Below are 27,656 nucleotides of genomic sequence, written 5' to 3'. Positions count from 1 at the left end.
CACACACACACACACACACTAGTGAATTGGTCTATAAGCAACGAACTATTACATGAAAATATATCAAGGAAACTAAAAATTAGTGGTTCTCCTTCTAGCCCTGTTGGTACATCAGCTCATCTTCATGCTGACTGATGAAGATGGATAAAAATGAACAATATGAAGGCCCTTTAACAGGAAAAAAATCTTTCAGTATTTGTACTGACCGGCTCAGAATCATAGCAACAATCATCCCAGCTCGGCCTGAGGGGTTTCTTTGTTATCTGAAAGTAAGGCACATTTGTTAGGTATAAGTTATTAGATGGGAGTAATATTTTGGTAATGATCTGTTAGATGCAATATTAAGAAAGCAAGACTACAGTACAGTTACTTGGCATAGCAACACATACTAATAAAAACTAAATAAATATTCAAATTCTAGGAGATCATATATTATTCTATTAAACTTATATATGCCATAGCCCAGTGGCTCTGATATTTCTATTAACCACTGAGATCCCTTATCGTGTGGGTATTGACATTACGTATGCATGCCATCACCACTCGTTATACCAAAAGTCAGAAGAACTATAAAATTAAGTCAGTAAAAATTATCATCTCATTTATAAGTGATTACAATTTTTTTTAATTTTATTATCCTTTATTACAATTTATTCAATGTGTATCCCGACTATGGGCCCCTCCCTCATCTCCTCCCAATTCCACCCTCCCTCCCTTTCAATTTTGTTTAAAAAAAAAAATTACTCATGAGCTGAATTAGTATTTTTTTAAATATGCTTAATTTCTTACAGTAAAAATTTCTAGCATTCAAACAGAAAGTCATATAATTTCTAAGTTCTTGCTCTATTAACACAAAGTTAAGGTAGTTTATATTAGTATGAAGTTTTAAAGTTAAAAAAAAAAAATACCAGATAGAGTATACTGTACATCTGAGGAAAAGTCCATGGTGTTACTTTCATAATCTTTAATAGCTAATTTTTGACTCACTCAAGTGTAAATTAAATGAAAAAATCCTAAGATATTTTTCATTGCCATAAAGAACTTTTTCCTATAAATATTATATTTTGCCTCAAAACAAGAGAGATTGTTTTATTCTTTAAATAATGTAATATAGTAACAATTCTACTAATAATTGGATTTGGAATTTTAATGAGAAATTTTAATTCCACGAGAAATATCGTGGAAATTTGTGAAGATCACTCCTCACTATGGAAGCTGAAGGCTGAATTCTGAATTTTTCATGTATTCTCTAAATCATTTGCCTTTGAGGCATTTCATACTGATGCTTTGTTCTATTTTGTTTGTTTTTAACACAGGAAATCACCATGCAGCATAAGTTGTCCTGGAATTCACTTATATAGACAAAGGTGACCTCAAACTCATGGTAATCCTCCTGCTTCAGCTTCCAAAATGATGGGATTATAGGAATGAGTCATCATGCCTGGGTTCCTATGGAATATTGATGAGGACTGTTCATTAAATTATACAGGGATACTCTATGCCAGTATCATAGCATGCAGATACATGTGCATTAGACTGCAAAACATGCAAACTGAGTTCAAACCAATCTTTTTGCAATAGATAAACATTAATTATCAATTACACTTAACATACTGGGATATGAAAAAGGTTAAGTCATGAGAGAAAGAATGTAACACTTTTCTGATAAGCAGCATAAAATAGCTTAATATTCTTAAAAAGAATCTCACAAAATGGACAGAAAACACATTTAATTTTTATCACTCATATGAAGGAGATAATAATTTTTAAATTTGGAAGTTACACCACATAAATTTTTAGAGTGCCTACATAAAGGCACTGGCTACAATCCATTATCTAGTTTGGGGGGGGGGGGGTGTGAAGCACTAGAAAACTTTTTCAGTAGCTAAAATCTAATTATTCCCTATTTTTCTAAACTTTTTTCCTGAACTCTTACCTGATTGAGATAATGATACTCCTCAGGCTGCTTAAGGTGGAATGCCAGCCTCTCTTCTTCACTTGCTCCTGCCAGCAGGTAATAGAATACATGATAGTTCCTGTTGGGGACAAAGCATAAAATGAACATGACTAATTCTAGTTAGATTGTTTTGTTTTGTTTTGTTTTTAAAAGAGAACACATTACTTAGTAAAATGTTTGATTTGCTTCATTTTTTTAAGATTTGTTTATTATTTATACAACATTCTGCCTGCACACCAGACCTTACTATAGATGGCTATGAACCACCAGGTGGTTGCTGGGAATTGAACTCAGGACCTTTGGAAGAACAGTGAGTGTTCTTAACCCCTGGGCCATCTCTCCAGCCCGATTTGCTTCATTTTTAAGGCAATGTGACAAATTCAACAGTATGCCTATAAATAAAATGTAGAATACCAAAAAGGGGGAGGGGGCCAAAAGTAGTAAATTAAAAAGCAGGGTCTTCTGACATCTGTCATCTTAAACAACAATGGAAAAGAACCTCACAAATTTGCCTGAATTACTTTTTCAGAGCTCCAAAAATTAATCAAAAACTTACAGTAATCCAGTGGGGTATTTATCAACTACACCTATACAACAACAAAAGTATATACTTTTTCTTAACTCCACATGAAACATTACTAGACAGTTAAACAAGCCTGAACACAGTCAAATGAAACCCAACCACGGTATAATGAAATTATAAACCAATGATGGAAATTTCCAAAATTCAAAACTGTGTGGTCAAATGTGAAGGCTTATGCCTATAATCCCAGCTTTCAGAAAGCTGAAACAGAAGACTGCTATGAGCTCAAGTCAAGCCTGAGCTACACAGTAAATTCCAGGCCAGCCATGGCTCAAAAAACTAACATAGAGAACAACCAAAGAAGAGGTGAAAAGAAGAAAGAAAACAAGGGGGGAAGTGAACAAACTAAACCCACCAAGCATTAGAAAAAGCAATAACAAGCATTAGAGAAAAAAAATAGAATAGGAAGTAATAAAAATTAAGAGTACATCAAGGAAAATTTAAAAACTGGTTCTCTGAAAACATGTACAAAATTAATAAACCTTTATTTAAACTGGTAAGAGAGACTAAGACTAGTTCAAAGTCAAGAATAAGGAAGGAGAAACACAGCCAAACTTATAAAATTTAAAAAGACTATGACACAGTATACGTATTAAAGTTAAAATAGCCTACATAAAATGCAGATTTCTAAAAATGCACAAGCTAGCAAAGCCAACTAAAATACAAAATCCAAACAAATCTTCAACCACTGAAGTGTTTGAGTTAGGAATCAAAACTGTTTCCAAATAAAACCGCAGAACCAGATAACTATGCTGGTAAGTTCTACCAGATAATATAGGAGACTCAATCTCTCAGAAACTCCTGCAATAAATAGCTTTCATTCCATTCTATGGAACTATAAATTAGACCAGAAAGGAAAATCTTAGATAAGTAGTTCTCAACTATCTGACCCTTTAATACAGTTCCTCATTTTATGGTGACCCCACTCTCAACCATAAAATTACTTTCGTTGTTACTTCATAACTGTAATTTTGCTACTTTATGAATCTTAATGTAAATACCTGTGTTCTCCAATGGTCTTAGGTGATCCTTGCAAAAAAGTAATTCCACCTACAAAGGGGTCACAACCCACAGGTTGAGAACCAGTGCCTTCTACCTTTATAAGCAATATATCTTATGAATACAAAGAGAAAAATCCACAGCAGAATAACAGCAAACCAAACTAAGTAACACATAATATGGAGAACACACACACACACACACCTGTTGCCAGTCTCTGCTACTTCATGGGTTCTTCTTTTTCCCACTCTTTATCCCTCTATCTCCCCCACCTTCCCCTAGTTTCACCCCTTTTCACTAGATAGGAAAAAGAATAAAGATGAAAGAGAAACAGAAGGCCTAGAATCTAATTTCTTTTTTCTTGTTTCTTTGTTAGCAGTAATACTAACAAACTGCAAACAACTCCCAGGAGCAACCAAAACCACCACCTACAACAAGGCTCTAGTATTTATATAGCCTCTGAAAAGTTCCCAGGATCCCAAGCATCACACAATCGCAGAAACTATCTCCAACTGGCAAAACCAACCCTCTGTTAGAGCCCAAAGCAAATCATAGCCAGCTGCTCTGGACAGTCTGAGGGAGCCCCATATCCCCACACCTGGGATTAAAACAAAAACATATTCTTATAATATTTGTGTTTTTTAAAGAAACCAAAATTCAGCTGGATGTGGTAGTGCATGCTTTTAATCCCAGCACTCTGGAGACAGAGGCAGGTGGATCACTGTGAGTTTGAGGCCAACCTGGTCTACAAAAAGAGTTCAGGACAGCCAAGGCTACACAGAGAAACCCTGTCTTTAAAAAAAGAAAAGTCCATAATGCTCTTAGACACACCTATCAAATGAAGCAATCAAAACAATTACTTTTGTAAACTGTGTAATGTCACTTCCATTCATTCTTAAATCCAAGAAACAAGGATCGTATCCCCACTGCTCCATTATAAAGTTCAAAAAACCACACTGATTAGTTACAGCGGTCACTGAGCCAGAGTTCTGTGCCTGTGTTCCACTGAGCATACCTATAACCTTCTCTCCATGTATTCAAACATCTCTAATACAAATCTTCTTTTATTATTATTAAAACAAAATAAATTCTTAACCTAACCCTGGCAATAATTTATTGTTGTCAGTCATTAATTACTGAGCTTTTATTACATATAAGCACCATACTAATCATGTTATAAATCTTTTAGGACCAAAAGTGGTGTCCTACACTTTTATTTCAAGCACTTGGGAGGCAAAGGCAGGAGAATTGCTGTATAATTGAGGCCAATCTGGTCAAACAGTGAGTTTTGGGGCAGCCAAGGCTTCATAGAAAGAGTGTGCCTTAAAAATAAATAAATATGTAAAACGATTGTTGTGGCACACACCTTTAATCCCAGGACTTGGGAGACAGAAGCAGGCAGATCTCTGAGGTTGAAATCAGCCTGGTTTACAGAGCAAGTTCCAGGACAGCCAAGTCTGTTACATAGAGAAACCCTGCTGGGAGGGGAAAGCAGGGGCAGGGGGAGGAGGTTAGGGGGAGCGGTATTATTTCATTTAGGCCTTGAAACAAATACAGAAAGAGTTTAAGTACTTAAGAAGAAAAGTGAGATGCCCAAGGTATACATAGGAGTTCAGAGATATTTAACTTCATACTCTGAGTCGTAACTTTATTGTAACACAATAACATATAAAGCAATTAATTTACCTCCCTAAATTTGTTTTCTTCATCTGAAACATATACCATATATCATTTCTAAAGTTCTATCTACCTCAAACATGACAATGGAATTAAAAGATTTTCTGAAAACTCATTTTGTTTCTGGTGACTTTGGAGAAAGGGTCTAACACTATAGCCCAGGCTGACATGGTACTTATTACATGCCCTAAACTGGCCTTGAACTCATAGTAATCTTCCTGACTTGGCCTCCCAGGTACAGGGATTATAGGAACAAACCATTACACCTAGCTTAAAACTACTTTCAACTGAGAAAAAGAACACTAGGAAATAAAAAAAATTAAAAAAAAAAAAGCATGGCTTATGAAAGCAGATTGCTCAAGGACGAATGAGTTATCTGAAAAAGCACTTTCTGTCATCAATCTAGAACTGAGAAAGAATAACATTTCTGCATATCCAATAAGAATCTTCCAACTGCCTTAAAAAAAAAAGCATTCTACCCAAGAAAGAAATAGAAGTTACATAGAATAACTATGCATAATATACAATGAATTAAAACAAAGAACATAAAGGGAATCTGTGTGGTGCTCCAAATTTGATCTTATTATACAAATAAAAAAATATACCGTTCATTATGCTCTTGATAAACAAGTCTAGATTTTTCCAGTAGATATTTTTCAACATAGGCCCTGGAAGAAAATGAAATTGGTTGATATAAATAATACAAGTAAGTTTATATAAGTAATAAAGTTTAATATAAAGTAGATTTTACTTATTTAGACAGTTAAAAAGTATAAGGCGCATTCTCCAGATGGCAGCAATACATTCACCATTAATTGTTATAGATATTAGCATTATCTATGTTAAATTCTCAAAATAAAAAATCAAATGGCTAGCAAATGCGATAACCAGGTGAACATATCAAGAGTAAAATATACATAATGAAAACCTTTTTCAAGAAATAAAAATAAATCAAAATTATATACTATTAGTCAGCAACACAATCATCATTTGAATATAGACCTGTATCTGATTTTATTACAAAGGGTGACTTTCAGTCTTTTAATTCCTACACATCTTTTTTCCATCCTAATCCACGAGTTCTCCGAGTGCAACGATTATCAGCTCATAGAAAGAGCTAGTCACATTATGCCTCTACATTTATCTGCTTCCCACAGTATGGAGCACATCACCTGTGTCGGAGAGTCTACTTAAAACCAGCATAGAAAAAGAAGGGACAGATGAATTACATATGGTAAAACTTAATCACTGTTGAATCTACTTAGGATGTCCTTGTTCTATTTAATTTTTTTCTCTATTGTGTACATACTTGACTTTTTTAATAAAATTATCTAAAATTTACTTCACAATATCAAGATAATTATAAATATTAGTTTTATATTCAATTTGACCAAACTGACATCTATGACAACGCTCTACCCATTTTTTTCTTGCCTCTTCAAATACAGCAAGCTTTGTTATAATGACAGTCATTTATTAAAAACAATTTCTCACCTCATAAAATGACCTCCCAGTCCTTCCACTTGGCAATTTTAATACTCAGCATGAACACCAAAGGAAGGTTTGTAGAAGACCTCCAGAAACATACTTTAATCAATCAACTTATCATTTACTATGACCAACTAATATCTATTTCCCCAAAAGACAATGAAAACATCAAAGGCAAAGAACATATTTACATGGTTTTTTTCTTAATCTTCGATGTTCAGAACAATGCCTGATACTCAAAATGCATACCACAAATCTATGGTTAATACATAAAAAAATAAATTAATAGTGCCCAATCCATATACATGCTGCTTATTCGGCTTTTGTTCACCATAAAAAAATGTTTAAACTTTTTATTTATTTATTTACTTACTTACATCCTGGCCATAGCCCTACCCCTCATCATACAGTCAACAGAAGTCAACTCCTGCATTTCCTTCCATGAAGTTAGTTAGGTATGTACTCCATAATTCACAAACTATCTTAATCCAGGAAGATATATACTGTTATGTCTGAGGCTAAAAAGCAATCTATGTGACTTTGCCTATTGCCATCCTCTTCTGAAACACAACTAAAAATCTAACTCCTTGACTATATCCAACTTTTAAGAGAAAAAGTACCAAAACTGGTAAGACTTAAAAATCAAGAAAAGAAATGACCTATGAAATTGTCACTGAACATCTCCTGTGGACTTCTGTGGTTGTTCGTGACATTGGTTTTAGGTTCTTTACAGATGGGAAGAAACATTGTATACACAGTAGTTTGGGCCATGCTTTTTTTTTTTTTTTAATTTAAATTCAGAAATGCAGAAGACTGAGATTTAATTTAAATAACACAGAGAAGTTATCAACTTACTAATAGGGGTACAAAAATTGTAATAAAAACCATCAAATAGAAAGATAGTTTATATGTATGTATGTGTTTATACTGACCATTTTTCCTGGAACGCAAAACAATTCAGTATTAGAGAAAAAAAAAAATGCAGTATCAATGTTTTCAGGATAAAGACATGTTATCTACATAGATCCTAAAAATACCTATGCTAATACTTAATGTGCAAGACTAACATAAACTCAAGACAAAAATCAATGTTTAATTAATTCTTTAGGTAAAATTTTGCTTAGTGGAGAAAACAGTATTGACATAAAAGGCAAAAATATTATTACAGTGATATCTGTAGTGGCTTGTTTTTATTTATTTTATGTATATGAGTGCTCTATCTGTGTGTACAACTGCATGCCAGAAGAGGGCATCAGATACCTGTATAGGTGGTTATGAGCCACCATGTGGTTGCTGGAAATTTAACTTAGGACCTTTGGTAGAACCGACAGTGCTCTTAACCATTGAGCCTTGTCTCCAGCCCGTGCCCTGGCTTTTAAATATCCTCTACAAAGGCCTTGGCAGCTCAGTATCCAAGTGGGTTCCCTTGTAAGGGGGACAGGGACTGTCTCTGACATGAACTCAGTGGCTGGCTCTTTTATCACCTCCCCCTGAGGAGGAAGAGCCTTACCAGGCCACAGAGGAAGACAATGCAGCCACTCCTGATGAGACCTAATAGACTAGGGTCCAGTGGAAGGAGAGGAGGTCCTCCCCTATCAGAGGACTTGGAGAGGGGCATGGGAGGAGAGGAGGAAGGGGAAGTAAGATTGGGAGGGAAGGAGGGAGGAGGCTACGGTTAGGATACAAAATGAATAAACTATAATTAATATAAAAAATAAAAATAAATCAATAGTTTCACACAACAAGCAGAAAAAACTATACACTCATAATAAATACTTAACATAAACTCAAATATACAAAAAAATGTGATTCTAAAAAGTACAAAGATGTTAATCATCTCTAAAATAATTGCAAAACTAAATGTTAAACCAATGAAAGCAAGCAACACCTATAGAAGAACCTTAAGTACACCGTTAACTTAAAGAATCCGTCCTGAAAAGGCTACATACAATATGATTCCAACTCTACATTTTGGAAAAAGTAATATGGCGATAGTAAAAGTTCAGTAGATACCTAGACTGGAAGGTAGCAGGGCTGAATAAATCAAACTCGAAAGATTTTTAGCAAAGTAAAACTATGCTGTATGTACTAAAATGGAGACTATGATCCCTGAACTTCTCAAAGCTAATAGAATGTACAACACAACACACAAACTTTAATACAAGTTATGGATTTCACAATTAATAAAAACGCGTAAGACTGCTTCGCCAACTTTAATAAACAGACCACACTAACAAAAGATATAACAGGGGAAGATATGCTTGTAAAGATGGAAATGACAAATGGGAACTCTCTGTAATTTCCATTTCCTTCTGCTGTGAATCTAAAATTGGTCTAAGAAAACTTTATTAAATAAATTTTTAACCTATAAAATACATTGCTGGAACAATCAAATGACTAATCATAGAATATGTAAGGATTTTTACTATATCAAAATCAAATACCTCGATTAGGAGCATACTAATGCAAATATGTAGAAAAGTGTGATTACATTCAAAAATACAATTAACTAAAGAGCCATTTTTCTGACTTGAAAATAAATTTTTGAAAGTTTATAGTATAAACATAAATGTGTGCAACTGCTGATAGTTAACTGCTGAGCATGGTAAGAACTATAATTAGTCCTACAATTTTCTATTGAAAACCACCAAAAAGAGAGGAAACTTTTATGCAGATTCCAATGTCAATTCATAGCCTATAAAACTAATAACAACTAAAATAAAAATATGTTCCAGGGACTGGAGAAATAACATAGCAATAAATAGTACTGGCTGCTCTTTCAAAGAACCTGAGTTCAATTCCTAGTTCTCACATGGCAGCTAACAACCATCTATAACTCCAGTTCCAGGTAATCTGATGGCCTCTCTTCTGTCCTCCAAGAGTACTACATTCAAGTGATATACACATATACCGAAAATAAAATAGATCTGTGTGTGTGCATATGTGTGGCATGCATACGTGTATGTATGTGTGTATACATATATACGTGTGTGTATATAGTAAATATGTGCATACGTGTGTGTTTGTGTGTGTGTGTGTATATATATATATATATATATGCATATATATATACCAAAAATCTATTGCTTCTAAATGGCAATACTTACCCAAGTACAGTGCCTGTTTCTTGGTAATTTACTTGAATAAACTTGCCAAAACGACTTGAATTGTTATTATGAGCTGTCTTTGCATTTCCAAAGGCCTGTCAAAATAAATAATTTTTATTTAAAAATAATTTTTAAACATTGCTTAAAGACTAAAGCAATTTATTTATATATTTAGAATCATTCATAATTGAAGTAGAATAAAACAATGAGCCAGGCAGTGGTGGCACATATGCTTTAATCCCAGCACAAGTGAGGCAAAAGCAAGCAGATCTCTGTGAGTTCAAGGGCAATCTAGTCTGCAGAGTGGGTTTCAGGACAGCCAAGGCTACAGAGAGAAACCCTGTCTCAAAAAAAAAGGAAAGAAGAAAGAAAGAAAGAAAGAAAGAAAGAGAGAGAGAGAGAGAGAGAGAGAGAGAGAAAGAAAAACAAAAACAAAAGGAAAAGAAAAAATGAAAAGCTGAACATTGATTTTCACTGTATACTAATTCAATAAAATAAATCTCAATTTTTAAAGCCTAATACAAAGGACTGAAAAAAAATAACTTGGACTGCTGGGCACGATGGCACACACCATCAATAGGGAGGGGCAGGTGGATCTCTGTGGGTTCAAGGTCAGCCTGGTCTACAAAGAGTCCAGAACAGCCAGGAATACACAGAGAAACCCTTACTCGAAAAAAGTGAATCAATGAATGAATAAATAACTCAGTTAAGACCATTTATTGTACAGGCATGATTGTATTCAGATTGTAACAACCCAGGGTAACAGCCCAGTGTGGTGACGCCAACAGCTGTGATGCCAACACAACAAGAGACAGAGAGGAGGAAGGCTGAGGCTTGCTGGCCATCCATTAGTTCCAGATTTAGTAGGAGACCCTACCTCAAAGAAATAAAACACAGTGTGACGGTACAGTGTCCTGTCTTGTCTGTTTTCTATTTCTATCTCTACAGGCACGTCTACCTACACACATTTGTGCAAATAACACACATATTCATACATCCACACTCACACAAAATTAGTAAAATAAAAACATGCTCCTTTGCTGGGTAGTGGTGGTACACACCTTTAAACCCAGCACTCCAGCACAGAAGCAGGAGCATTTCTGTGAGTTTGAAGCCAGCCGGGTCTACAGAGTAAATTCCAGGACAGCCAAGGCTACACAGAGAAACCCTGTCTTAAAAAACAACAACAACAACAAAAGCCAAAAAATTAAAAACAAAAACAAAAAAACGTTTCTTTAACCCTGGCAACTTCAGAGACATGGCAACCATAGCAACAGCCAAATCTGTAAGCAACAGAAGCACCCAGGAGGCCAGAAAAATGTTGATGGCATTCACCACAGGACCAAATACAACAAATATCATCGTCAGGTGACCCTAAACGGCATAACCGATAAAAAGGAACTAGAGCTTCTGCCTGACAACCTTGGGAAACTGGACACTGGTCAGCGAGCAAACATGGCTAAATGCGCCAAAACAAGACTAGGGCTGCCTCGCACTAATGATGCTGCGCAAGCGGCCTGTGAAGACCAATGCCCATGCAAAGAGTTAAGGAGAAAAGTAAAGGTGTGAGGTGGGTTTTTGTTTGCTTGTCTGTCTGTTTGCTTGTTTGTTGGAGGAGGTATCGGGGGTTGGAGTATGCTAGTGGCTTGAAGCCACACAAAGAGGCTCATTAAAAACTAACAAATTCTTTTAAAAAATAATTTCATTATCAAGATTTCTTCATATTCCAAAGATAGAAAATTTATTCTTAAATTAATTATTAAGATATATTTTATTATTTATAAAGATATATTTTATTTATTCTTGCTATATGTGTGGCTACAGGCCAGAAGAGGGCACCAGATCTCACTATAGATGGTTGTGAGCCACCATGTGGTTTCTGTGATTTGAACTCAGGACCTTTGGAAAAACAGCCAGTCCTCTTAACCTCTGAGCCATCTGTCCAGGCCCTCTTCGTAGATTTATACTAAAGCATTTTGCTGAAATAAGAGGCTAAGAAAATATTACATTAAAACTGATCATTCTAGAAGTATATAAATGAAGTTTCATTAAAGTACTATACTTATCTATTTAAAACAAAACTATTATTATACAGATAAGAACTAAAAGCTCTCTGTGTCATTACCTCAAGTATATACCAGGCAATGGAATAATGGCCAGCAATAAAGAAGAATTAATAAAAAATACCAATGAAGAATGGCCAACACTATGTTAAGCAAAACAAACTAGACATAGAGTACAATTACATAAGCCATCTAGATCCAATTCTAAAAAGGATAAAATAGTAATAAGAAGTAAACTAGAGGTTGTCTGAGAATGGAGATAGAATTGGGCTATGTCCACAGGACCAATGGTTGAGAAAGATATTCTGGGACCAGCAAGATGGCTTTGGAGGCAAAGGCTCTTGCCAGAAAACCTGCAATCTGGGTTTGGTCACCAGGTCTCACATGGTGGGAGAAGAAAGCAGAGTCCCAGAAGCTGATTTTTGACCTCCACAAATGTGGGTAGCACTTTCACATCCACACATATATAAACAAACAAATATTTTTAAAAGATATTCTGAAGTTTTATTATATGACAGTTAAATGGGTATATATATTTTACATATTTATGCATTCATTAAACTGTACATTCTAAATGTAACTTATAAGTTATAACTCAATAAAATTATAACTTTTGTAAAAGCAGGAGCTAATAATGTGTATCAATGCCACCAAAAATAAATTATCTACAGCCTAGAATGGCCTGCTCACAGTATCTTTAAAAAACTTTGATTTTGAGATGATTCACTGACAGGTTTCCTTGTAAAATTCAATAAAAATCACATATCTCTAATTATACACACACTCACAGAGTGAAGAAATAAAACTTAACTGATACTTCTACTCCTACAGGTATCAGAGTAGTCAAGACACAATGTAAGTCTGAGAAACATTGTCTATGTATGTCAATTACTGTGAGAGTGTATTGAGTACTATAAATTATGATACAGTGACATAGTAAATATCTATTCCTGAAAATCTCTAGAAATAGCACTTGTGAATGTTTGTAATCCACTATATTATACTGAATAACAGATGGGAAGAGCTCGGGCTGTCCAACACTATCAAGAAAATTGTGAGATACACATACACACAGACACTTACTCTTTGTCAATATATAACTTTTAGCAATAGTGAGATTTGAACGCCTTAAATAATTTGTCAATTCTATCCTTCCTTTGTCCACTATAAAAAAAAAAAACATTTTCTCAAGAAATTTATAAAAATATAACAAAATAAAAAAATTAAGTCTTTATCATTTAAGTTTAGCAAAAGAGAGAGGAAAACAAGCAGGATTAGAGAAAAAATAGTTTCACAGTATACTATTCTTCTTTTCACATGTGCAACTTTTTTGTTTTGTTTTAAAGACAATCTCACTGTAGTCCAGGCTGACCTCAACCTCCAAAGTGTTATGATTACAGATTTGCACCAATGAGGCTGGGTATGTAACACTTAATAATGGAAGCAGAAAGTTTCCCTGTTATTTAATTTTTTTATTGAAATGCAAATCTGTCAATCAGGTGAAACCCTTCCGGACCATGTTGAGAGAGTCTTGTAGACACTTCACCACAGGAGACAGCAAATACATATGGGAAACACGGTACTGTAAGACTACAGTTAAGACCTCAAGGTACCCAATACAGTGCCAGTATGTACCTATCAGAATGGCTAGAAAAAAATTACAAAGACAAACACTGCTATTAATATTTGTTGGTGAAAAATCAAAATAATAGAACCACTCTAACTTTACTCTTAAAAAATGATCCAACAATCCTATTTCTTGACCACAGACGTTAGTAAAACTGTCAAAACAAGGAACTCTGAAAATCCTCCTTCATACAAGAAACAAGACTTCAGACAAGAACTGTCCATAGAAGATTTTTTAAAGAACTTTATTGAGTAAACAGGATCATCAATAATCAACTAATGCACACTTAAGATACCAGCTAAATTTGTGTTTTTATTTTTAAATAGGCACTTAAATTTTGTATCTATTTTATTCATTCCTCCCTACCTCCACAGTAAAAGAGTACACCCCACAACGATTTTTTATAAAACATTCTAGACACCACCAGAACAGAGTTGAGGGTCTTCCATAGCACTGCTCGTCACGATTTAACTTGTCCAGCATTTTCCTGGAAAAATCTCACTTTAAGGGTTTTCATTATCTAAACTGACTCACTGATCACTCAACTGAAAACAGCCTCTCCACACCCATTATCACCATGTTTGTTTCTCCAAATCAGAGGCAATCATTTAAGCAATGAACCTAAGCTGATAACAATAAAGTTGGGGGGGGAGCACCTTGTAAATTACCTGCTTAAAGTGGGCTTGAAAAGGTGTGAAAGACAGGGCTGGAGAGGTGGCTTAGTGATTAAAAGCACTAGGTGCTCTTAGAGAGGACCAGGCTTTAATTCAGAAAACTCTGGTGGGACTAATAACCATTTGGAACACCAGCTCTAAGAGATCCAATACCCTCTTCTGGCCTCTGCCAGCACTACACACATATGCAGACAAAATACTAATATACAAAAAATATAAATGTCTCAAAAAAGGTATTAAGAATTGCTTATACATGTAGAAAGCCATGTGCATGCAAGAGACATGTGTCAAAGAATATACGAATGTCCAGTAAAGAGCTCTGACTTGTATTTGAATGTGAGTCTGCATGACAGCAGAAAATAAAAATACTTATTTGTTGATACTTAGCAGACTGAGGGGAAAAAGGGAGAGGTCTTCAACACGCACCTAAAACCTCAAAGAAAAGCCTGAGAACATTAATATGTGTAGGCTTCTTTAAAAGTCCCCAGTCATTCCAAGTCATGAAAACAACCAAATAGGAGTAACAAAACTAATATTCACAACTACTGGGGAAATTTATTTATTTATTTCCAGAAGTATCACATTCTATTAAATTCTAGTTTTCACCTTCTTCCTCAAGCCCTGCTTCATTGTAAAGGGATGAACTACTATTCCCCTGGCTCAAAGAAACTCTTTTTTTTTGTTTGTTTTGGGTGGTACTAGTGATAGAATCCATGGTTTGCACATGACAAGTAAGTGTAGCAATCACTGTAGGAGTGTAGCTAACTCCTATGAGAATCGCTTTAAAAAAAATTATTAGTATCGCACCTGCCTTGTCTCTATCATTTTCCAGCTTCCCTTGTCACTACAAATGTCTGTCTTGTAGTTCTATTTCATCTTCTCATATATACCAATTTTTCTTGACTACTTAAGAAAATTATTTCAAGCTTAGTGTTGTAACACATACCTTTAATCCCAGCACTAGAAGCTGAGATAGGTGTAGCTCCATGAGTTCGAGGCCAGCTTGGTCTACGTAGTGAGTTCAAGGACAGCCAGGGTTTTGTAGAAAGACTTTGCCGTTACAAAAGAAGAAGAAGAAGAAGAAGAAGAAGAAGAAGAAGAAGAAGAAGAAGAAGAAGAAGAAGAAGAAGAAGAAGAAGAAGGAGGAACGAGAGAGAGAAAGAGAAAAAAAGAGAAAGAAAAAAAAGAGAGAAAGAAAAGAGAGAAAAGAAGGAAGGAGGGAAGAAGGGAAGGAAGGAATAGAAAAGTATTTCTATGTACCTTACCTCAAGCACTGGTCCAGCTCCAAGAATAATCTGTTCTACTCCACTGGCAAATCCTTTCTGACTGAGGGCAGTCAGGTGATGAATAAGAAAGTTTGTGCTTTGAGTCTTCCCAGAACCACTCTCTCCTGAAATCACAATACACTGATTCTTTTTGCGTTGAAGCATAGCATGATAAGCTACGTCAGCCACAGCATATATGTGGGGTTCAAGTTTTCCCAGCTGGTGGTTATCATACATTTTGACATATTTGGGGTTATAAATAGGAAGAAATTTAAATGGGTTAATAGCTATTAGAATACTGCCAACATAAGTATAAATTTTCTCATGCTTAAAGCGATTCCTTAGGTTTTCTAAGAGAGTTTTCTCATTCAAATCAGGTAAGCTACATAAATCATCAAAGTCTTTCTGTTGAGGCTGTGGAAGAAAACCTCGTTCCATCATCCTGCGGCGCTCTTCAGTTACCCGTAGCCATGACTGGAGGCTACCATAATGGATTGATCCATCAAGGTTTTTTTCTCTCAGAAGAAAGCGGTAGTCCTCTCCACTCAAGCGATTTTCCAAAGCCATTCGGGGCCACAACATCATTCGTTGAACTGGACAGTCGGTTGGATTGAGTATCCATTCTTCTCCACCAAATTCCTTTACCTCTGCTAAAACATAGCATTTTGTTTTGTCTAGGTGAAGTCTGTTTATAAGAGAGTCAATCACCTCAGCAGCTGTGGAGTTTTTTCTGGCAGGAACTGGACAGTAAATCGTTCCTTCTGAAATTGTCCCAGGATATATCCGTAATGTGTGTTCATAATCCTCAAAGCGTCGTCTTCCTCCATCACTTACATTCATATTGGATCTTGTCCCATTAGAAAGGACAGTATGTGTTCAGGACTGGGCAGACCATTTTCTTGGCAAAAGAACTGGAACACAAAAAATAGAAACACTGAGTAGTCACATTGAATATCGTTTTTTGTACCCCAAAATGAAAGCCTTAACAAGCATATTGACTGCAGCTTTCTGAAAACATTCTCTCTCTCTCTCTCTCTCTCTCTCTCTCTCTCTCTCTCTCTGTGTATGTGTGTGCGTGTGTGTGTATGTGTAAGAACAAATATTAAGCCAAACATGGTGGCACATGCTTGTAATACCAACACTGAGAGGTAAAGGCAGCAAAAAGAGTTCAGGGCTATCCTTGGTTATCTGGTAACTTTATGGTCAGCTTGAGTTATATGAGATCCTATTTCCAAGGGGGAGAAAAAAGTAGCAAGTACTGAAAATAGTCTTATTGAAAGACAAACATGGTATATACTCACTTATATAGACCTATAAGATATGATAAACATAATGAAATCTATACACCTAAAAAAGAAAATCAAGAGAGCGGACATGGGGTAAGATGATCAATCCTCGTTTAGAAAGACAGATGGGATGTGCATTGAACGTATGACAGGAGTCTACTGAGCGCATCTGAAAGACTCTAACTAGCAGTGTTTTCAAAGCAAAGACTCATGACCAAACCTTTGGCAGAGTACAGGGAATCATAAGAAAGAAGGGGAGTTAGTTTGATGGGGAAAGGATAGGAGCTCCACAAGGACCAAATATACCTGGGCACAGAGTCTTTTCTGAGACTGACATTCAACCAAGGACCATGTATGGATATAACCTAGAACCTCCGCTCAGATGTAGCCTGTGGTAGCTCAGTAACCAATTGGTTTCCCAAAGTGAGGGGAACAAGAACTATTTCTAACAGGAACTCAATGACTGGCTCTTTGGCCTCTCCACCCCCCAAGGGAGGAGTAGTCCTGTTAGGCCACAGAGGAGGGCTTTGCAGCCAGTCCTGAAGATACCTGATAAAACAGGATCAGATGAATGGGGAGGAGGTTCCCCCCCATCAGTGGACTTGGAAAGGGGCACAGTGGAGATGAGGGAGGGAGGGAGGGAGAGAGGGACTGGGAGGGAATGAGGTAGCAGGACACGGCTGGGATACAAAGTTAATAAAATGTAACTGATAAGAAAAAAATAAAAAATAAAAAAAAATTTAACTGTCAAAAAAAAAAAACCATATAACATTAAGTTTTACTGTCCAAGTCAGGGTAATTTCTAAAAACATTAATATGAAAAAAAGTTTCGTTATTTTATTATTCAACAATTATACAAAAAGGAATAACAAATTATCTTTCTGCTATATCTTTGAAGACTCTCACTCAAGACTGAATTAAGGGGACAGAATAATTACACAAAGCTAATTAATCATCTAACACAAAATTTCATAAGAAAAATGCAGAAACAAGAATGAATGCCATCAATAGAATAGAGTTTTGGGAAACTCATTAAAACATTAAAGACGAGGGGGAAACAGAAATTGAAGTTATAAGCAAGAAACACTAAGAAACCTACTTACTACTACTCATACATTTTTAGGGAATTCTGGACCTGATTTAATAGGTTCAACACAAAGATCATGGCCTTAACTTGTTAAGCTGAAGTTGACAAGGTTATACAAGTAAGTACTATTACAGTTGACAAGGTTATACAAGTAAGTACTATTACAAAGTTTATTGTAATGCCCTACTTTGTCCTTCAATGTTACTGGTTCTACTTTTATCAACTTGATTCCATTCTTCATATCCTTCAATTTTAAAATTCCACATACACTACTTCCAGATGGATGATTTCAACTTTTACAACTTACACAAAAAAAACATCTCCTTCAAATGATTTCTCTAGCTCACAGTTTATTTCTATCTCTTCTCTATCTTCCTGCTAGCTACAAAAAAAGAGAGAGAGAGAGAGACAACCTTTCTAAGAACAACAAAAGCTTTTTATCTTCATTGTAATTTAGACCCACCAAGTTAAAACAAACAATTGGTCTAAGGGAGTATTACAGTGTTTGTCACACAAATTTGGATCCCTAGAGCCCATGTAAAAGGTCAGACATGACGGTATGTATCTGTAACCCCAGGAGCAGAAGCAGCAAAGGGTGGATCCCTGGAGCTTTGCAGCCAGCCTCTTTAGTCAGATCAGTGAGGTCAGTTCAGTGACAGACCCTGCAAGGAAAAACAGAGACGAGGAAGACTCCCAACACTGAGTCTCTAGCCTACTCCTACACAAACACACACAGACACACCACAAAAAAACTCTGTTATCTTTCTCATTTTACTTATCTCATTCTTTAACATAAAAATAAGGGCTTTTAAAAAAAAATTCTACTTGAAACAAGATCTCATATTAGCCAAATTGGCCTTGAAATCACTATGTATATAAAGATACCTTGAACCTCTGACTCTCCTGCCTCTACCTCCAAAGTTCTGGGCATATCTGCTACATGGTAATGCGCAATTTTTTAACTTTTATTTAGGTGTATGCATATATATTTGTGTGTGTGTGTGTGTGTGTTACACATCTGTGTGGGTCTTGGTAGTGGCCAGAAAGAGCACTGGATCCCTTGGATCCCTTGAGTCATAAGCAGTTGCATGCCACCAGACATGGGTAATGGAAATTACCTAGACACCTCTGGAAAAACAGCAAATGCTCTTGACCACTGAGCCATCTCTCTAGTTCCTAATATACTCTTTTCTAAAACACAAAAAATTCAGTTACCTCAATTTTTTGCTACTACATACTCTGTAAAGACCTCTGATCAAGAAATTACTTTTATTTTTATCCTAGATGGTATTTAAACAGATGAACACATAAAAGGTAGCCATAAATCCACAGCTCAAATGCAAGTTTCAAATGGTTATAAACTTGCTCTACAGAGATGACCATTATCTTGAGGTTGGTATTATACTGATATGTTTATTATGTATATGTATAAATTATATATATTCATGGAAACATAAACATATAAATATGTTATGTAAAATATGTTTATTTATGTTTCCATAAATACATATAATACTGTTTCATGTTTTTAACTTTTAAGAAATGATATCACATTATACTTAACAGTGTGCTGATCCTTTCAAGTTCAGTAAATACCAAATCATATATATATATATATATATATATATAAATCTGCTAAAAATTTCTTTGCAAACACCAGTGTAATATCTAGTTTGGAGATACCTGTTAAAAATCAGATATTATAAAAAAAAATAATAAAAAAAAAGTTGTCCAAACAATAGTTCTGACAGCAAATGTGAAAGTGTGAAATTTTCTGCCTCTTTATCAAACATTAATATTGTCAGAATTTAGTGTCCAGCAATCTAAAGTATGAAAAGAAGTCTAGCGAACTGGCTATTTGGATAAAGGTGCTTAGCCCCAAGCCCGATGCCCTAACTTTGATATCTGGGAAGCCACATGATAGAATAAAAAAACCAACTCATTCAAGGTGTCCACTGACCTCCACATGGAGGTTGTGCTGCAAACACACACACCGCACAATCAAAACAGATTTAAGAGGCTAGTTCATTTTACTTTGCATCTCTCTGATTTTATTATGTCTGGGTTACTCTAATCCTTTTATTTGCCATTCCAGCTGCTGGCTTTTGTTTTTTGGTTTGTTTGTTTTTTTTTTTTTGATTGTTTTTCTTTATGAGATGTATTTTCCTTATCAATCTGTGTGATTTTCTTTTTTTACATTTTATTCTGGATATCAACCAATTTTCAGTTGGATCTGCAGAATACATTTCCTAACAACAGGTGGCTAATATTTTAATTATATTTGTATGTAATTATTTTGTGTGTATGTGCCAAAGCACACAGATGGAAATTATATGACAACTTGTATTTTGATACTGCCTTGGTTTATAGATCAGTACTGAAAACATGGTAGCACACACCCGCAACAGCAGCATTTGAGAAAGGGCAGGAAAATCATTACAAGTACAAAGCAAGTCTGGTCTAATCCTGAGCCCATCTCAAAAATAAATTTTTAAAAAAAGAAAAGTGACATTATCTCTCTTTCATGTTGTTACGCTTTTTAAATTATTTTGGTTTTTTTTTTTCACTTCTAAAGTCTGTAACTTTCATATCCACTAGATCTTATGGTGCCCATTCAATTTCTTAACTGTTTTAAGTCCTGTTGCTTCCTTACTCATCCTGAAGAAGCCTAATAAGCCTAATCTTTTCAGACTAATGTCATTCACATTACTTTCACTTTGTATCTTCCACAGCATTTATTACATTGACTCTGTATGTTTCAGAATTTAGCTTTGTGACACACTTCTCATACAACATTTTTTCATACAAACATTTACTGCAAATCTATTTATTGTTTGTTTAAAACACTACTACCACAATCATGCCTTTAAACTAGTAAATTTAGGGGCTGAACACTGGCTTAGTGGTTAAGAGTACTAGCTGTTCTTGGAGAGTAACCAGGTTCAATTCCTTAGCAACCCACTTGAAGGTTCACAAGTGACTGTAACTCAGTCCCAGGGGATCCAACACACTCTTCTGAACTCTGAGGGCACAGCATGCATGTACATAAATGCATATAAACACTCACAACCTAAGTCTTTTTTAAATTTGTAACAATAATCAGTATTCCATTTCCCTCCTTTATTTCCTACAGTTATCTCAACCAGCAGATTCTGCTCAGTAACAGGAGTGAACACACTTAGCAAGTTCTAATTGTGACCCTATGGCCTCTGGCAAGAGTCAACAGCAGAGCTACATCTTACAGTGAGGCTATGCCATATACTGCTCCAACTGATACAATGAATAACTATGACTTAATCCCTACAGATGTACTTAACCCAAGAACTGAACTCAGGACCTTCTTTTTCAATAGAAGAGCCCTATGCTGGAGCATGATTTCCAGCAATAAGCCCCCCTCAGTTACATCTCAGCTGCTTTACCTGCTGTTCCACAATGCTTCACTCAACACATTGTATTCTACTCCCTTCCTGAATAATAAAGAAACTTGAGTGCACTTCCCACTTCCCTAGCTTTATTTGTCATTGCCTCAGGCTTCAAAAAGTTTACCAAAGAAGAAAAAAAAAAAAACCAAACTCAAAACTCCATCTTATAACGACAATTAGAATAAATTTCAAGCTCATAACAACAACTATATGTATATCCATCTTAATAACAGGACAGTCCTTGCAAAACTGCTAAAAGTGAGTGGGGTGGTAGATATCTTTAATCCCACTACTAAGAAGTCAGAGGCAAATAGATCTCCAAATTCAAGGCCGGCCTAGTCCAAAGAGAAAGTTCCAGGAGAGCCAGGGTTATACAGAAAAACCTTGTCTTGAAAAACTATTATTATTATGTTAAATACATAATTATTATCTATATATTTGTATATGCTATACAACATAATAATTATCTATATACTTATTTATAATTATACAATAATTATTAATATAGTAAATAAACCATTTTTATTATATTTAATATAAGAAAATAAGTTAAAAAAAGAAGAAACATTTTGCAGAAAGAGTATATGCCAGCTGATCTTCATCACAAGCAGAACAAAAGTTCGTGCTTTACCTACAGTAAATCAACACTGAGTAAAAGCCAAATAGGTCGTAAAAGAGAACACATTTCACAGAAATTAACAAATGGGAGGGGGAAATGAAGTTTCACATGGCAAAATCTCATAGTGGTACCAGCGACATTTGTCAGTCTGCCAAAAGTACTCTGTTTTTTCTTCTAGTTAAAGAACTATGTCCTACTTTGAAATTCATCCCTTGTCAACTGATACAATTTAACTGGACTGACCTCATTCTTCCTGCACAGAAGAAAAAGGGAAATCAATTGTAACCAAATTTATTTCATTCTTCCTAGACAGGCTGATCAAGGAGAATCTATACTCAAACTTTTGCTGCTATTAAAAAGTATCTTAAAAAGGGGGTGGGGGCAGATATGATGGTGCACGCTTTTAATTCTAGCATTTAGGAGACAGTGGCAGAAAGCTCTCTGAATTTGAGGCCAGCCTGATCTACATAGTGAGCTCAAGAACAGCCAACACTACATAGAAAAACCCTGTCTCAAAGAACAAAAACAAAAAAACAACAAAAAACAAGACTGCTAACTAAAATGATACAGATCTAAAACTGCTGAGAATAATCTACCCTGAACCCACAGAAATAGAAAAATTACACTAACAGAAAAATTTACACTAAATTAACAGAAAAATTACACTAACACATACAATAAGGTCTTATCATACACCTGTGCCAATAAATCCAGTTATGACTTAAATAAACAAGCTCAACCACTGAGTTTCTAACTATGCTAATGAACTCCCTTTTGTTCTCTGAGCCATTAAAAGGTAAATTCCTCTTTCCTATAATTAAAAGAACCCATTATAACATACAGTATTTTTTAATTTACTTTAATTTATATATTTATTTATTACAATCTATTCACTTTGTATCCCTGCTGACGCCCCTCCCTTGTTTCCTCCCAGTCCCATCCACCCTCCCTCTTCTCTCCCTATGCCTTTTCCCTAGTTCCCTGATAGAGACCTTCTCCCCTTCTATCTAACCCTAGCTTATCTGGTCTCAAGGCTGGCTGCATCAACTTCCTCTGTGGCCTGGCAAGACTGCACCCCCCTCCCTAAACGGCGGGGGGGGGGGAGGTGATTAAAGAGCTAGCCCCTAAGTTCATGTCAGAGACAGCCCCTGTATCCCTTACTAGGGAATCCACTTGGAAACTGAGCAGCCTATGGGCTTCCTTTGAACAGGGGTCCTCTCCATGCATGGTCCTCGGTTAGAGTATTGGTCTCTGCAGGGACCCCTGGGCCCAGGTATTTTGGCTCTGTTGTTCTCCTTGTGGAGTTCCTCATTTATAAGTGGATATTAGCCATATAATATAGGATAAACATACTAAAATCTATAGCCCTAAAGAAGCTAAACAACAAGGACAACCCTAGGGACGATGCTCAATCCTCATTCAGAAGGGCAAACAGGATGGACATCGGAAGTAGAAGACAACAAGACAGGAGCCTTCCACAGAGGACCCCTGAAAGACTCTACCCACCAGAGTATTGAAGAAGATACTGAGACTCATAGCCAAACCTTGGGCAGAGTGCTGGAATCATTATGGAAGAAGGGGGAGATAGAAAGACCTGGAGGGGACAGACAGTATTTTTATTTGTATCATTTGCACACTGCTTCTATCTGATTTCCTACAAGAAATGATTTCAATAATACATGTAACATTGTCTAGATTTTTTAAATGAGCATGTAGGTGCTTACTGACTAAGAGCCCTGGATTTCATGAAATAAATATTAATCAATGCAAATGGACACTGGATCTGACTTTCTCAAGTTTTGTTGTCTATTTGGGCATTTGGAGAAAAAAAGTACATTAATACCCATGTTAGTTTGCATTCCTGAAATTTTGTACAATTTGGGCTAAGTGATCTTATGGAATATAACCTATTAAAGCTCAAATGCTAAAAAACTATTTTATGTGTATAATCTGGAGTAGGCATGTGCCAAGGGTGTGCATCTGAAAGTCAAAGGACAGCTTGTAGAAGTCAATTCTCTCCTTCCATATCTGGGTCTCAGCAATCAAATTCAGGTCATCAGACTCAGCAGCAAATGCTTTCATCCACTGAGTCACTTCACATTCATTTTTACCTAACTCCTTATTGTTTAATTTATTTATTCACTTTACATCCTGACTGCAGGTCCCTCTCTCCTCCCAGTACCCCTTGAACACTCCTCTTCGACATTCTCTCCTCCTTCTCCTCTAAAAGGGGGAGATTGCCCCATCCTACCCAGTTTCTTTAGTGAGAAAAAAAAATGTTGTTTTTGTTGTTTCTTTTCTGAGTCAGTCTCCCTGTGTAACATAGGCTACTCTCAAACTCACAATATTCCTGGTTCAGCCTCCTCAGGGCTAGGATGAAAGGCATGCACCAGTTTACTTGGATTAAACACTTGAGAATCCTAAAAGGATCTCTAAATTACTAATAAGGACAAAAGAGAACCCAATATTGTGATACTGTCCAAATATACTCAGTTACAAAAATTAAACTTGCAATCCAAAAACAGTAATTCATTAAAGAGATCATTCGCTAAGTCAGTAAATGTAATACGCAAACTTCATGATCATCTCATTAGATGAACAGAAGACCTTTAATAAAGTTCAATGTTTTTCATGATGAAGGCCCTGAAGAAACTAGCAATAGAGGCAACATAACAACCTAATAAAGGATATATATGACAACCTGTAGCCAACTGTAATGATCTGAAGGAGATGTCTCCTATAATATGTCTTGGACATTTGAATACTTGGTCTCCCCAATTGATGATCTTGGTAAAGGAATTATGTCACTGCGGTGGGGCTCTGACATTTAAAAAAAAAAAAGTCATTCCCAGTGTGCCCTCTCTGCTTTCTGTTTATATATCAAAATGTGAACTCGCAGCTGATGCTCCATCACCATGCCTGCCCGCCTGCCTGTTAACATGATCCCCATTGTGATGAAGTTTTACTCTTCTCGAACAGCAAGCTCCTTTCTTCTACAATTTGCCTGAGTCATGGTGTTTTGTTGTTGTTTTTGTTTGTTTTGAGAATGCTCTTTTATTATTATTATTATTATTTATACAATATTTTGCCTGCATATATGCCTACATGCCAGAAGAGAGGACCAGATCTCATAACAGATGTTTGGTTGTGACTACCATGTGGTTGCTGAGAACTATACACTGAACCTCTGTAAAAGCAGACAGTTCTAGTGCTCTTAACCTCTAGACATCTCTCCAGTCCTAGTCATGACATTCTAAGATAGCAACCAAAGTGGGCCATCACTGTGACAGACCTGACTATCGGGTGTTTTGGACGAATGTGGAGGACTTTGGGACATTGGACCAAAAAGCTGAATGCTGTAAACAGAGAGTTTAAAGAGCCATCCTAGTAGAAGTTTAAAAGATAACAATAGTAAGAGCTATGTAGACTGTGAAAGAACAGCTCAAGAGGCCTCAGAGGATATCAAGGACTTTACCAGCAACTGAGCTAGAAGCCATTCCTGTGATATTTTGGCAGACTGTGGATGCTTCTACCCTAGTCCTAAGAATTTGCCTGAGGCTAAGTTGAAAAGTAATGGGCTAATTTCTTTGGTAGAATTTCAAAATAGTTTAATATTGACTCTGTCACATGGTTATTAATAGTCACTCCTATGCAGGTCTATACTTGAAAAGGGCAGGCGGACTAAAAGAAATACAAAATGTACAATTTGAGAGAAAAAGAACACTAAAAATTTAATGTTGGGGTGGGGCAGTAGTGGCACATGCCTTTAATCACAGCAGTTGGGAGGCAGAGGCAGATGCGTCTCTGAGTTCCAAGACAGTCAAGAATACACAGAGAAACCAGTTTGGAGAGATAAAATAATAAATTATTATTTTAGTACAAACCAAGGCTTGTAATAAAAAGAGATAAGGAGATTGAAAATAGGTAAGAGCCAGGAACTGTGGTGCATGCCTGTAACCTCAGCACTCTGGGAGACAGAGGCAGGTGAATCTCTGTGAGTCCAGCCTTGTCTACAGAGTGAGTTCCAGGACAGCCAAAGCTACATAGTGAAGCCCTGTCTCAAAAAAGAACAGGTAAGATCCAAAATGGAACAGAGGAAGTGGTGCTCTCAAGGCTAGACCCCACCCACTAAGCTTCCAATTTACAAGAAGGCCTAAAGAATTTCCTGAAAAGCTACTGCAAATATGATTCAAGGGGGCCAGGCTCCATCTCAAGTGGGCAGCTGAATTTGGCAGGGGTTGTCCATGTGGTTCTGGCTTCAGAGTCATGAAGAATATATGAATAAGGGGGCTGTAGAATCTTCTTCTGTGGTTACAGAAAGCCTCTGAGGCCATACATATGTCAGGGGAGAGCCTGAATGGAGGCCCTAAGAAGTTGTTGTGTGAAGCTGTGAAAGTGAAGAGCCTGGATCGAGTCAGAAACTCCCAAGATGTTAGAGGTACCACAACCATGGGATATCTGCCAGGGAAAGACACACACAGTGAGTGGAACCAACCCAAGGAAAATGCATGTTACAAGCAACAAAGCCAGAAGGGAAGAGACATCTAAGCTGTCTGATATCAGACATGGGGCTTATGTTGTGAGTGACTGTCCTTCAAGACAAGCAACAGCCATCTTGAGGAGTTCAGCTGTGCCCCATGCAAAAGATTATCCCAGCAGGGCTAGTTAACAGTCTACCCCCCAGCACAGAGGCATGGAGGAAGGCGTAAGATTTTTCTCCTGAATATCCAACTGTTCCCTACCACCTGGCAATGCTGCACATGGCCTGGAGGAGTTAAGAGTACACAGAGTTCAGAGAAGACTAGAAAAAGGGGTTCCATCTATGCAGCTATAGGGATGACCTCCTCCCTGTTGGGTAAAGCCTTTCTAGGTGTGGCAGGTTTGGGGAGGAGTGCCCACACCCCTGTAAGTAACCCTTCACCCAGGCTTTATCAGAAAGCCCAACAAATTCATTGGTTCCTCTGAGTGAATTTTGGCAGAAATATGATTACAGGGAGGAGAACTTTCAGAGGAACTTCAGCAACAGAACTACAGAATTTGGAGTTCGCCCCACTGGGTTTCCATCTGGCTTTGATCCAGTACTTTCCCACTATTCCCCAATTCCTCCATTTTAGAACTGTGGTCCATATTCTGTGTCATTGTTTGTTGGAAGTATGTAAATTGTTTTTACAGGGGATTACAGTTAAGAGACTGTTTTAAGTCTCAGAAGAGATTTTGAGCTTTGGACATTGAAAGAGTATTAAGACGGACTAAAAAAGCATGGAGATTCTTAAGTTGTACTATCATTAGACTCTGGGGCCAGTGGTAGAATGTGATGGTTTGAATACAATGCCCTTTATAAGTCTAATGCATTTGAAAATTTGGTTTCCAATTGGTAGCTGTTTGGGGAGGGCTTGGAGATACAGCCTTGCTGGAGTGTGTCACTGGGAGTGGGCTTTGAGGTTTGCCAGTATGCCCGCTCTGCTTCCTGTTTGTAGATCAAGATGTAAACTCTGAACAGCTGTTCCATCACCATGCTTGCCTACCTGCTACCAAGCTTCCCGATATGATGATGATGTACTCTTATTCCCATGGAACAAAAGCCCCAAATAAACTCTTCCTTCTTTAAGTTGCCTTGGTCACAGTGTTTTATCACTAATGACAGAAAAGTATGTAATATGCCAGCATTACACTAAATTGGGGAAAACCAAACCCATATCCTCTAAAACCAGGAATGAGACAAGGATGTCCTTTTTTTCCCCACTCCTATTTAATACAGTGCTTCAAATCAACCAACTCAGTAAGGCAGGAGAAAAAAATTAA

At 36.5% G+C, this 27,656-nt stretch overlaps 1 protein-coding gene across 6 annotated transcripts in view; it reads right to left on the bottom strand.

Annotated features, from left to right (window-relative positions):
* Positions 1-27,656, bottom strand: part of Myo9a (myosin IXA) — a 223,638-nt gene that overhangs the window by 141,972 nt on the left and 54,010 nt on the right. For 5 of the 6 annotated variants that reach the window (XM_060375378.1, XM_060375373.1, XM_060375381.1 and 2 more), the window contains exons 2-6: positions 15,441-16,351; positions 9,812-9,906; positions 5,822-5,884; positions 1,937-2,036; positions 207-263 (exon numbers count right to left, since the gene is read on the bottom strand). In XM_060375378.1, coding sequence (XP_060231361.1) covers positions 207-263; positions 1,937-2,036; positions 5,822-5,884; positions 9,812-9,906; positions 15,441-16,280 — 1,155 coding nt within the window. In that variant the 5' untranslated portion in view covers positions 16,281-16,351. The remainder of the gene's footprint in view (positions 1-206; positions 264-1,936; positions 2,037-5,821; positions 5,885-9,811; positions 9,907-15,440; positions 16,352-27,656) is intronic. The other variant, XM_060375386.1, reaches the window with a different exon arrangement.

This window comes from Meriones unguiculatus, chromosome 1 (assembly GCF_030254825.1).
Source record: "Meriones unguiculatus strain TT.TT164.6M chromosome 1, Bangor_MerUng_6.1, whole genome shotgun sequence".
NCBI lineage: Eukaryota > Metazoa > Chordata > Mammalia > Rodentia > Muridae > Meriones > Meriones unguiculatus.
This window is presented reverse-complemented; position numbering and strand designations above follow the sequence as displayed.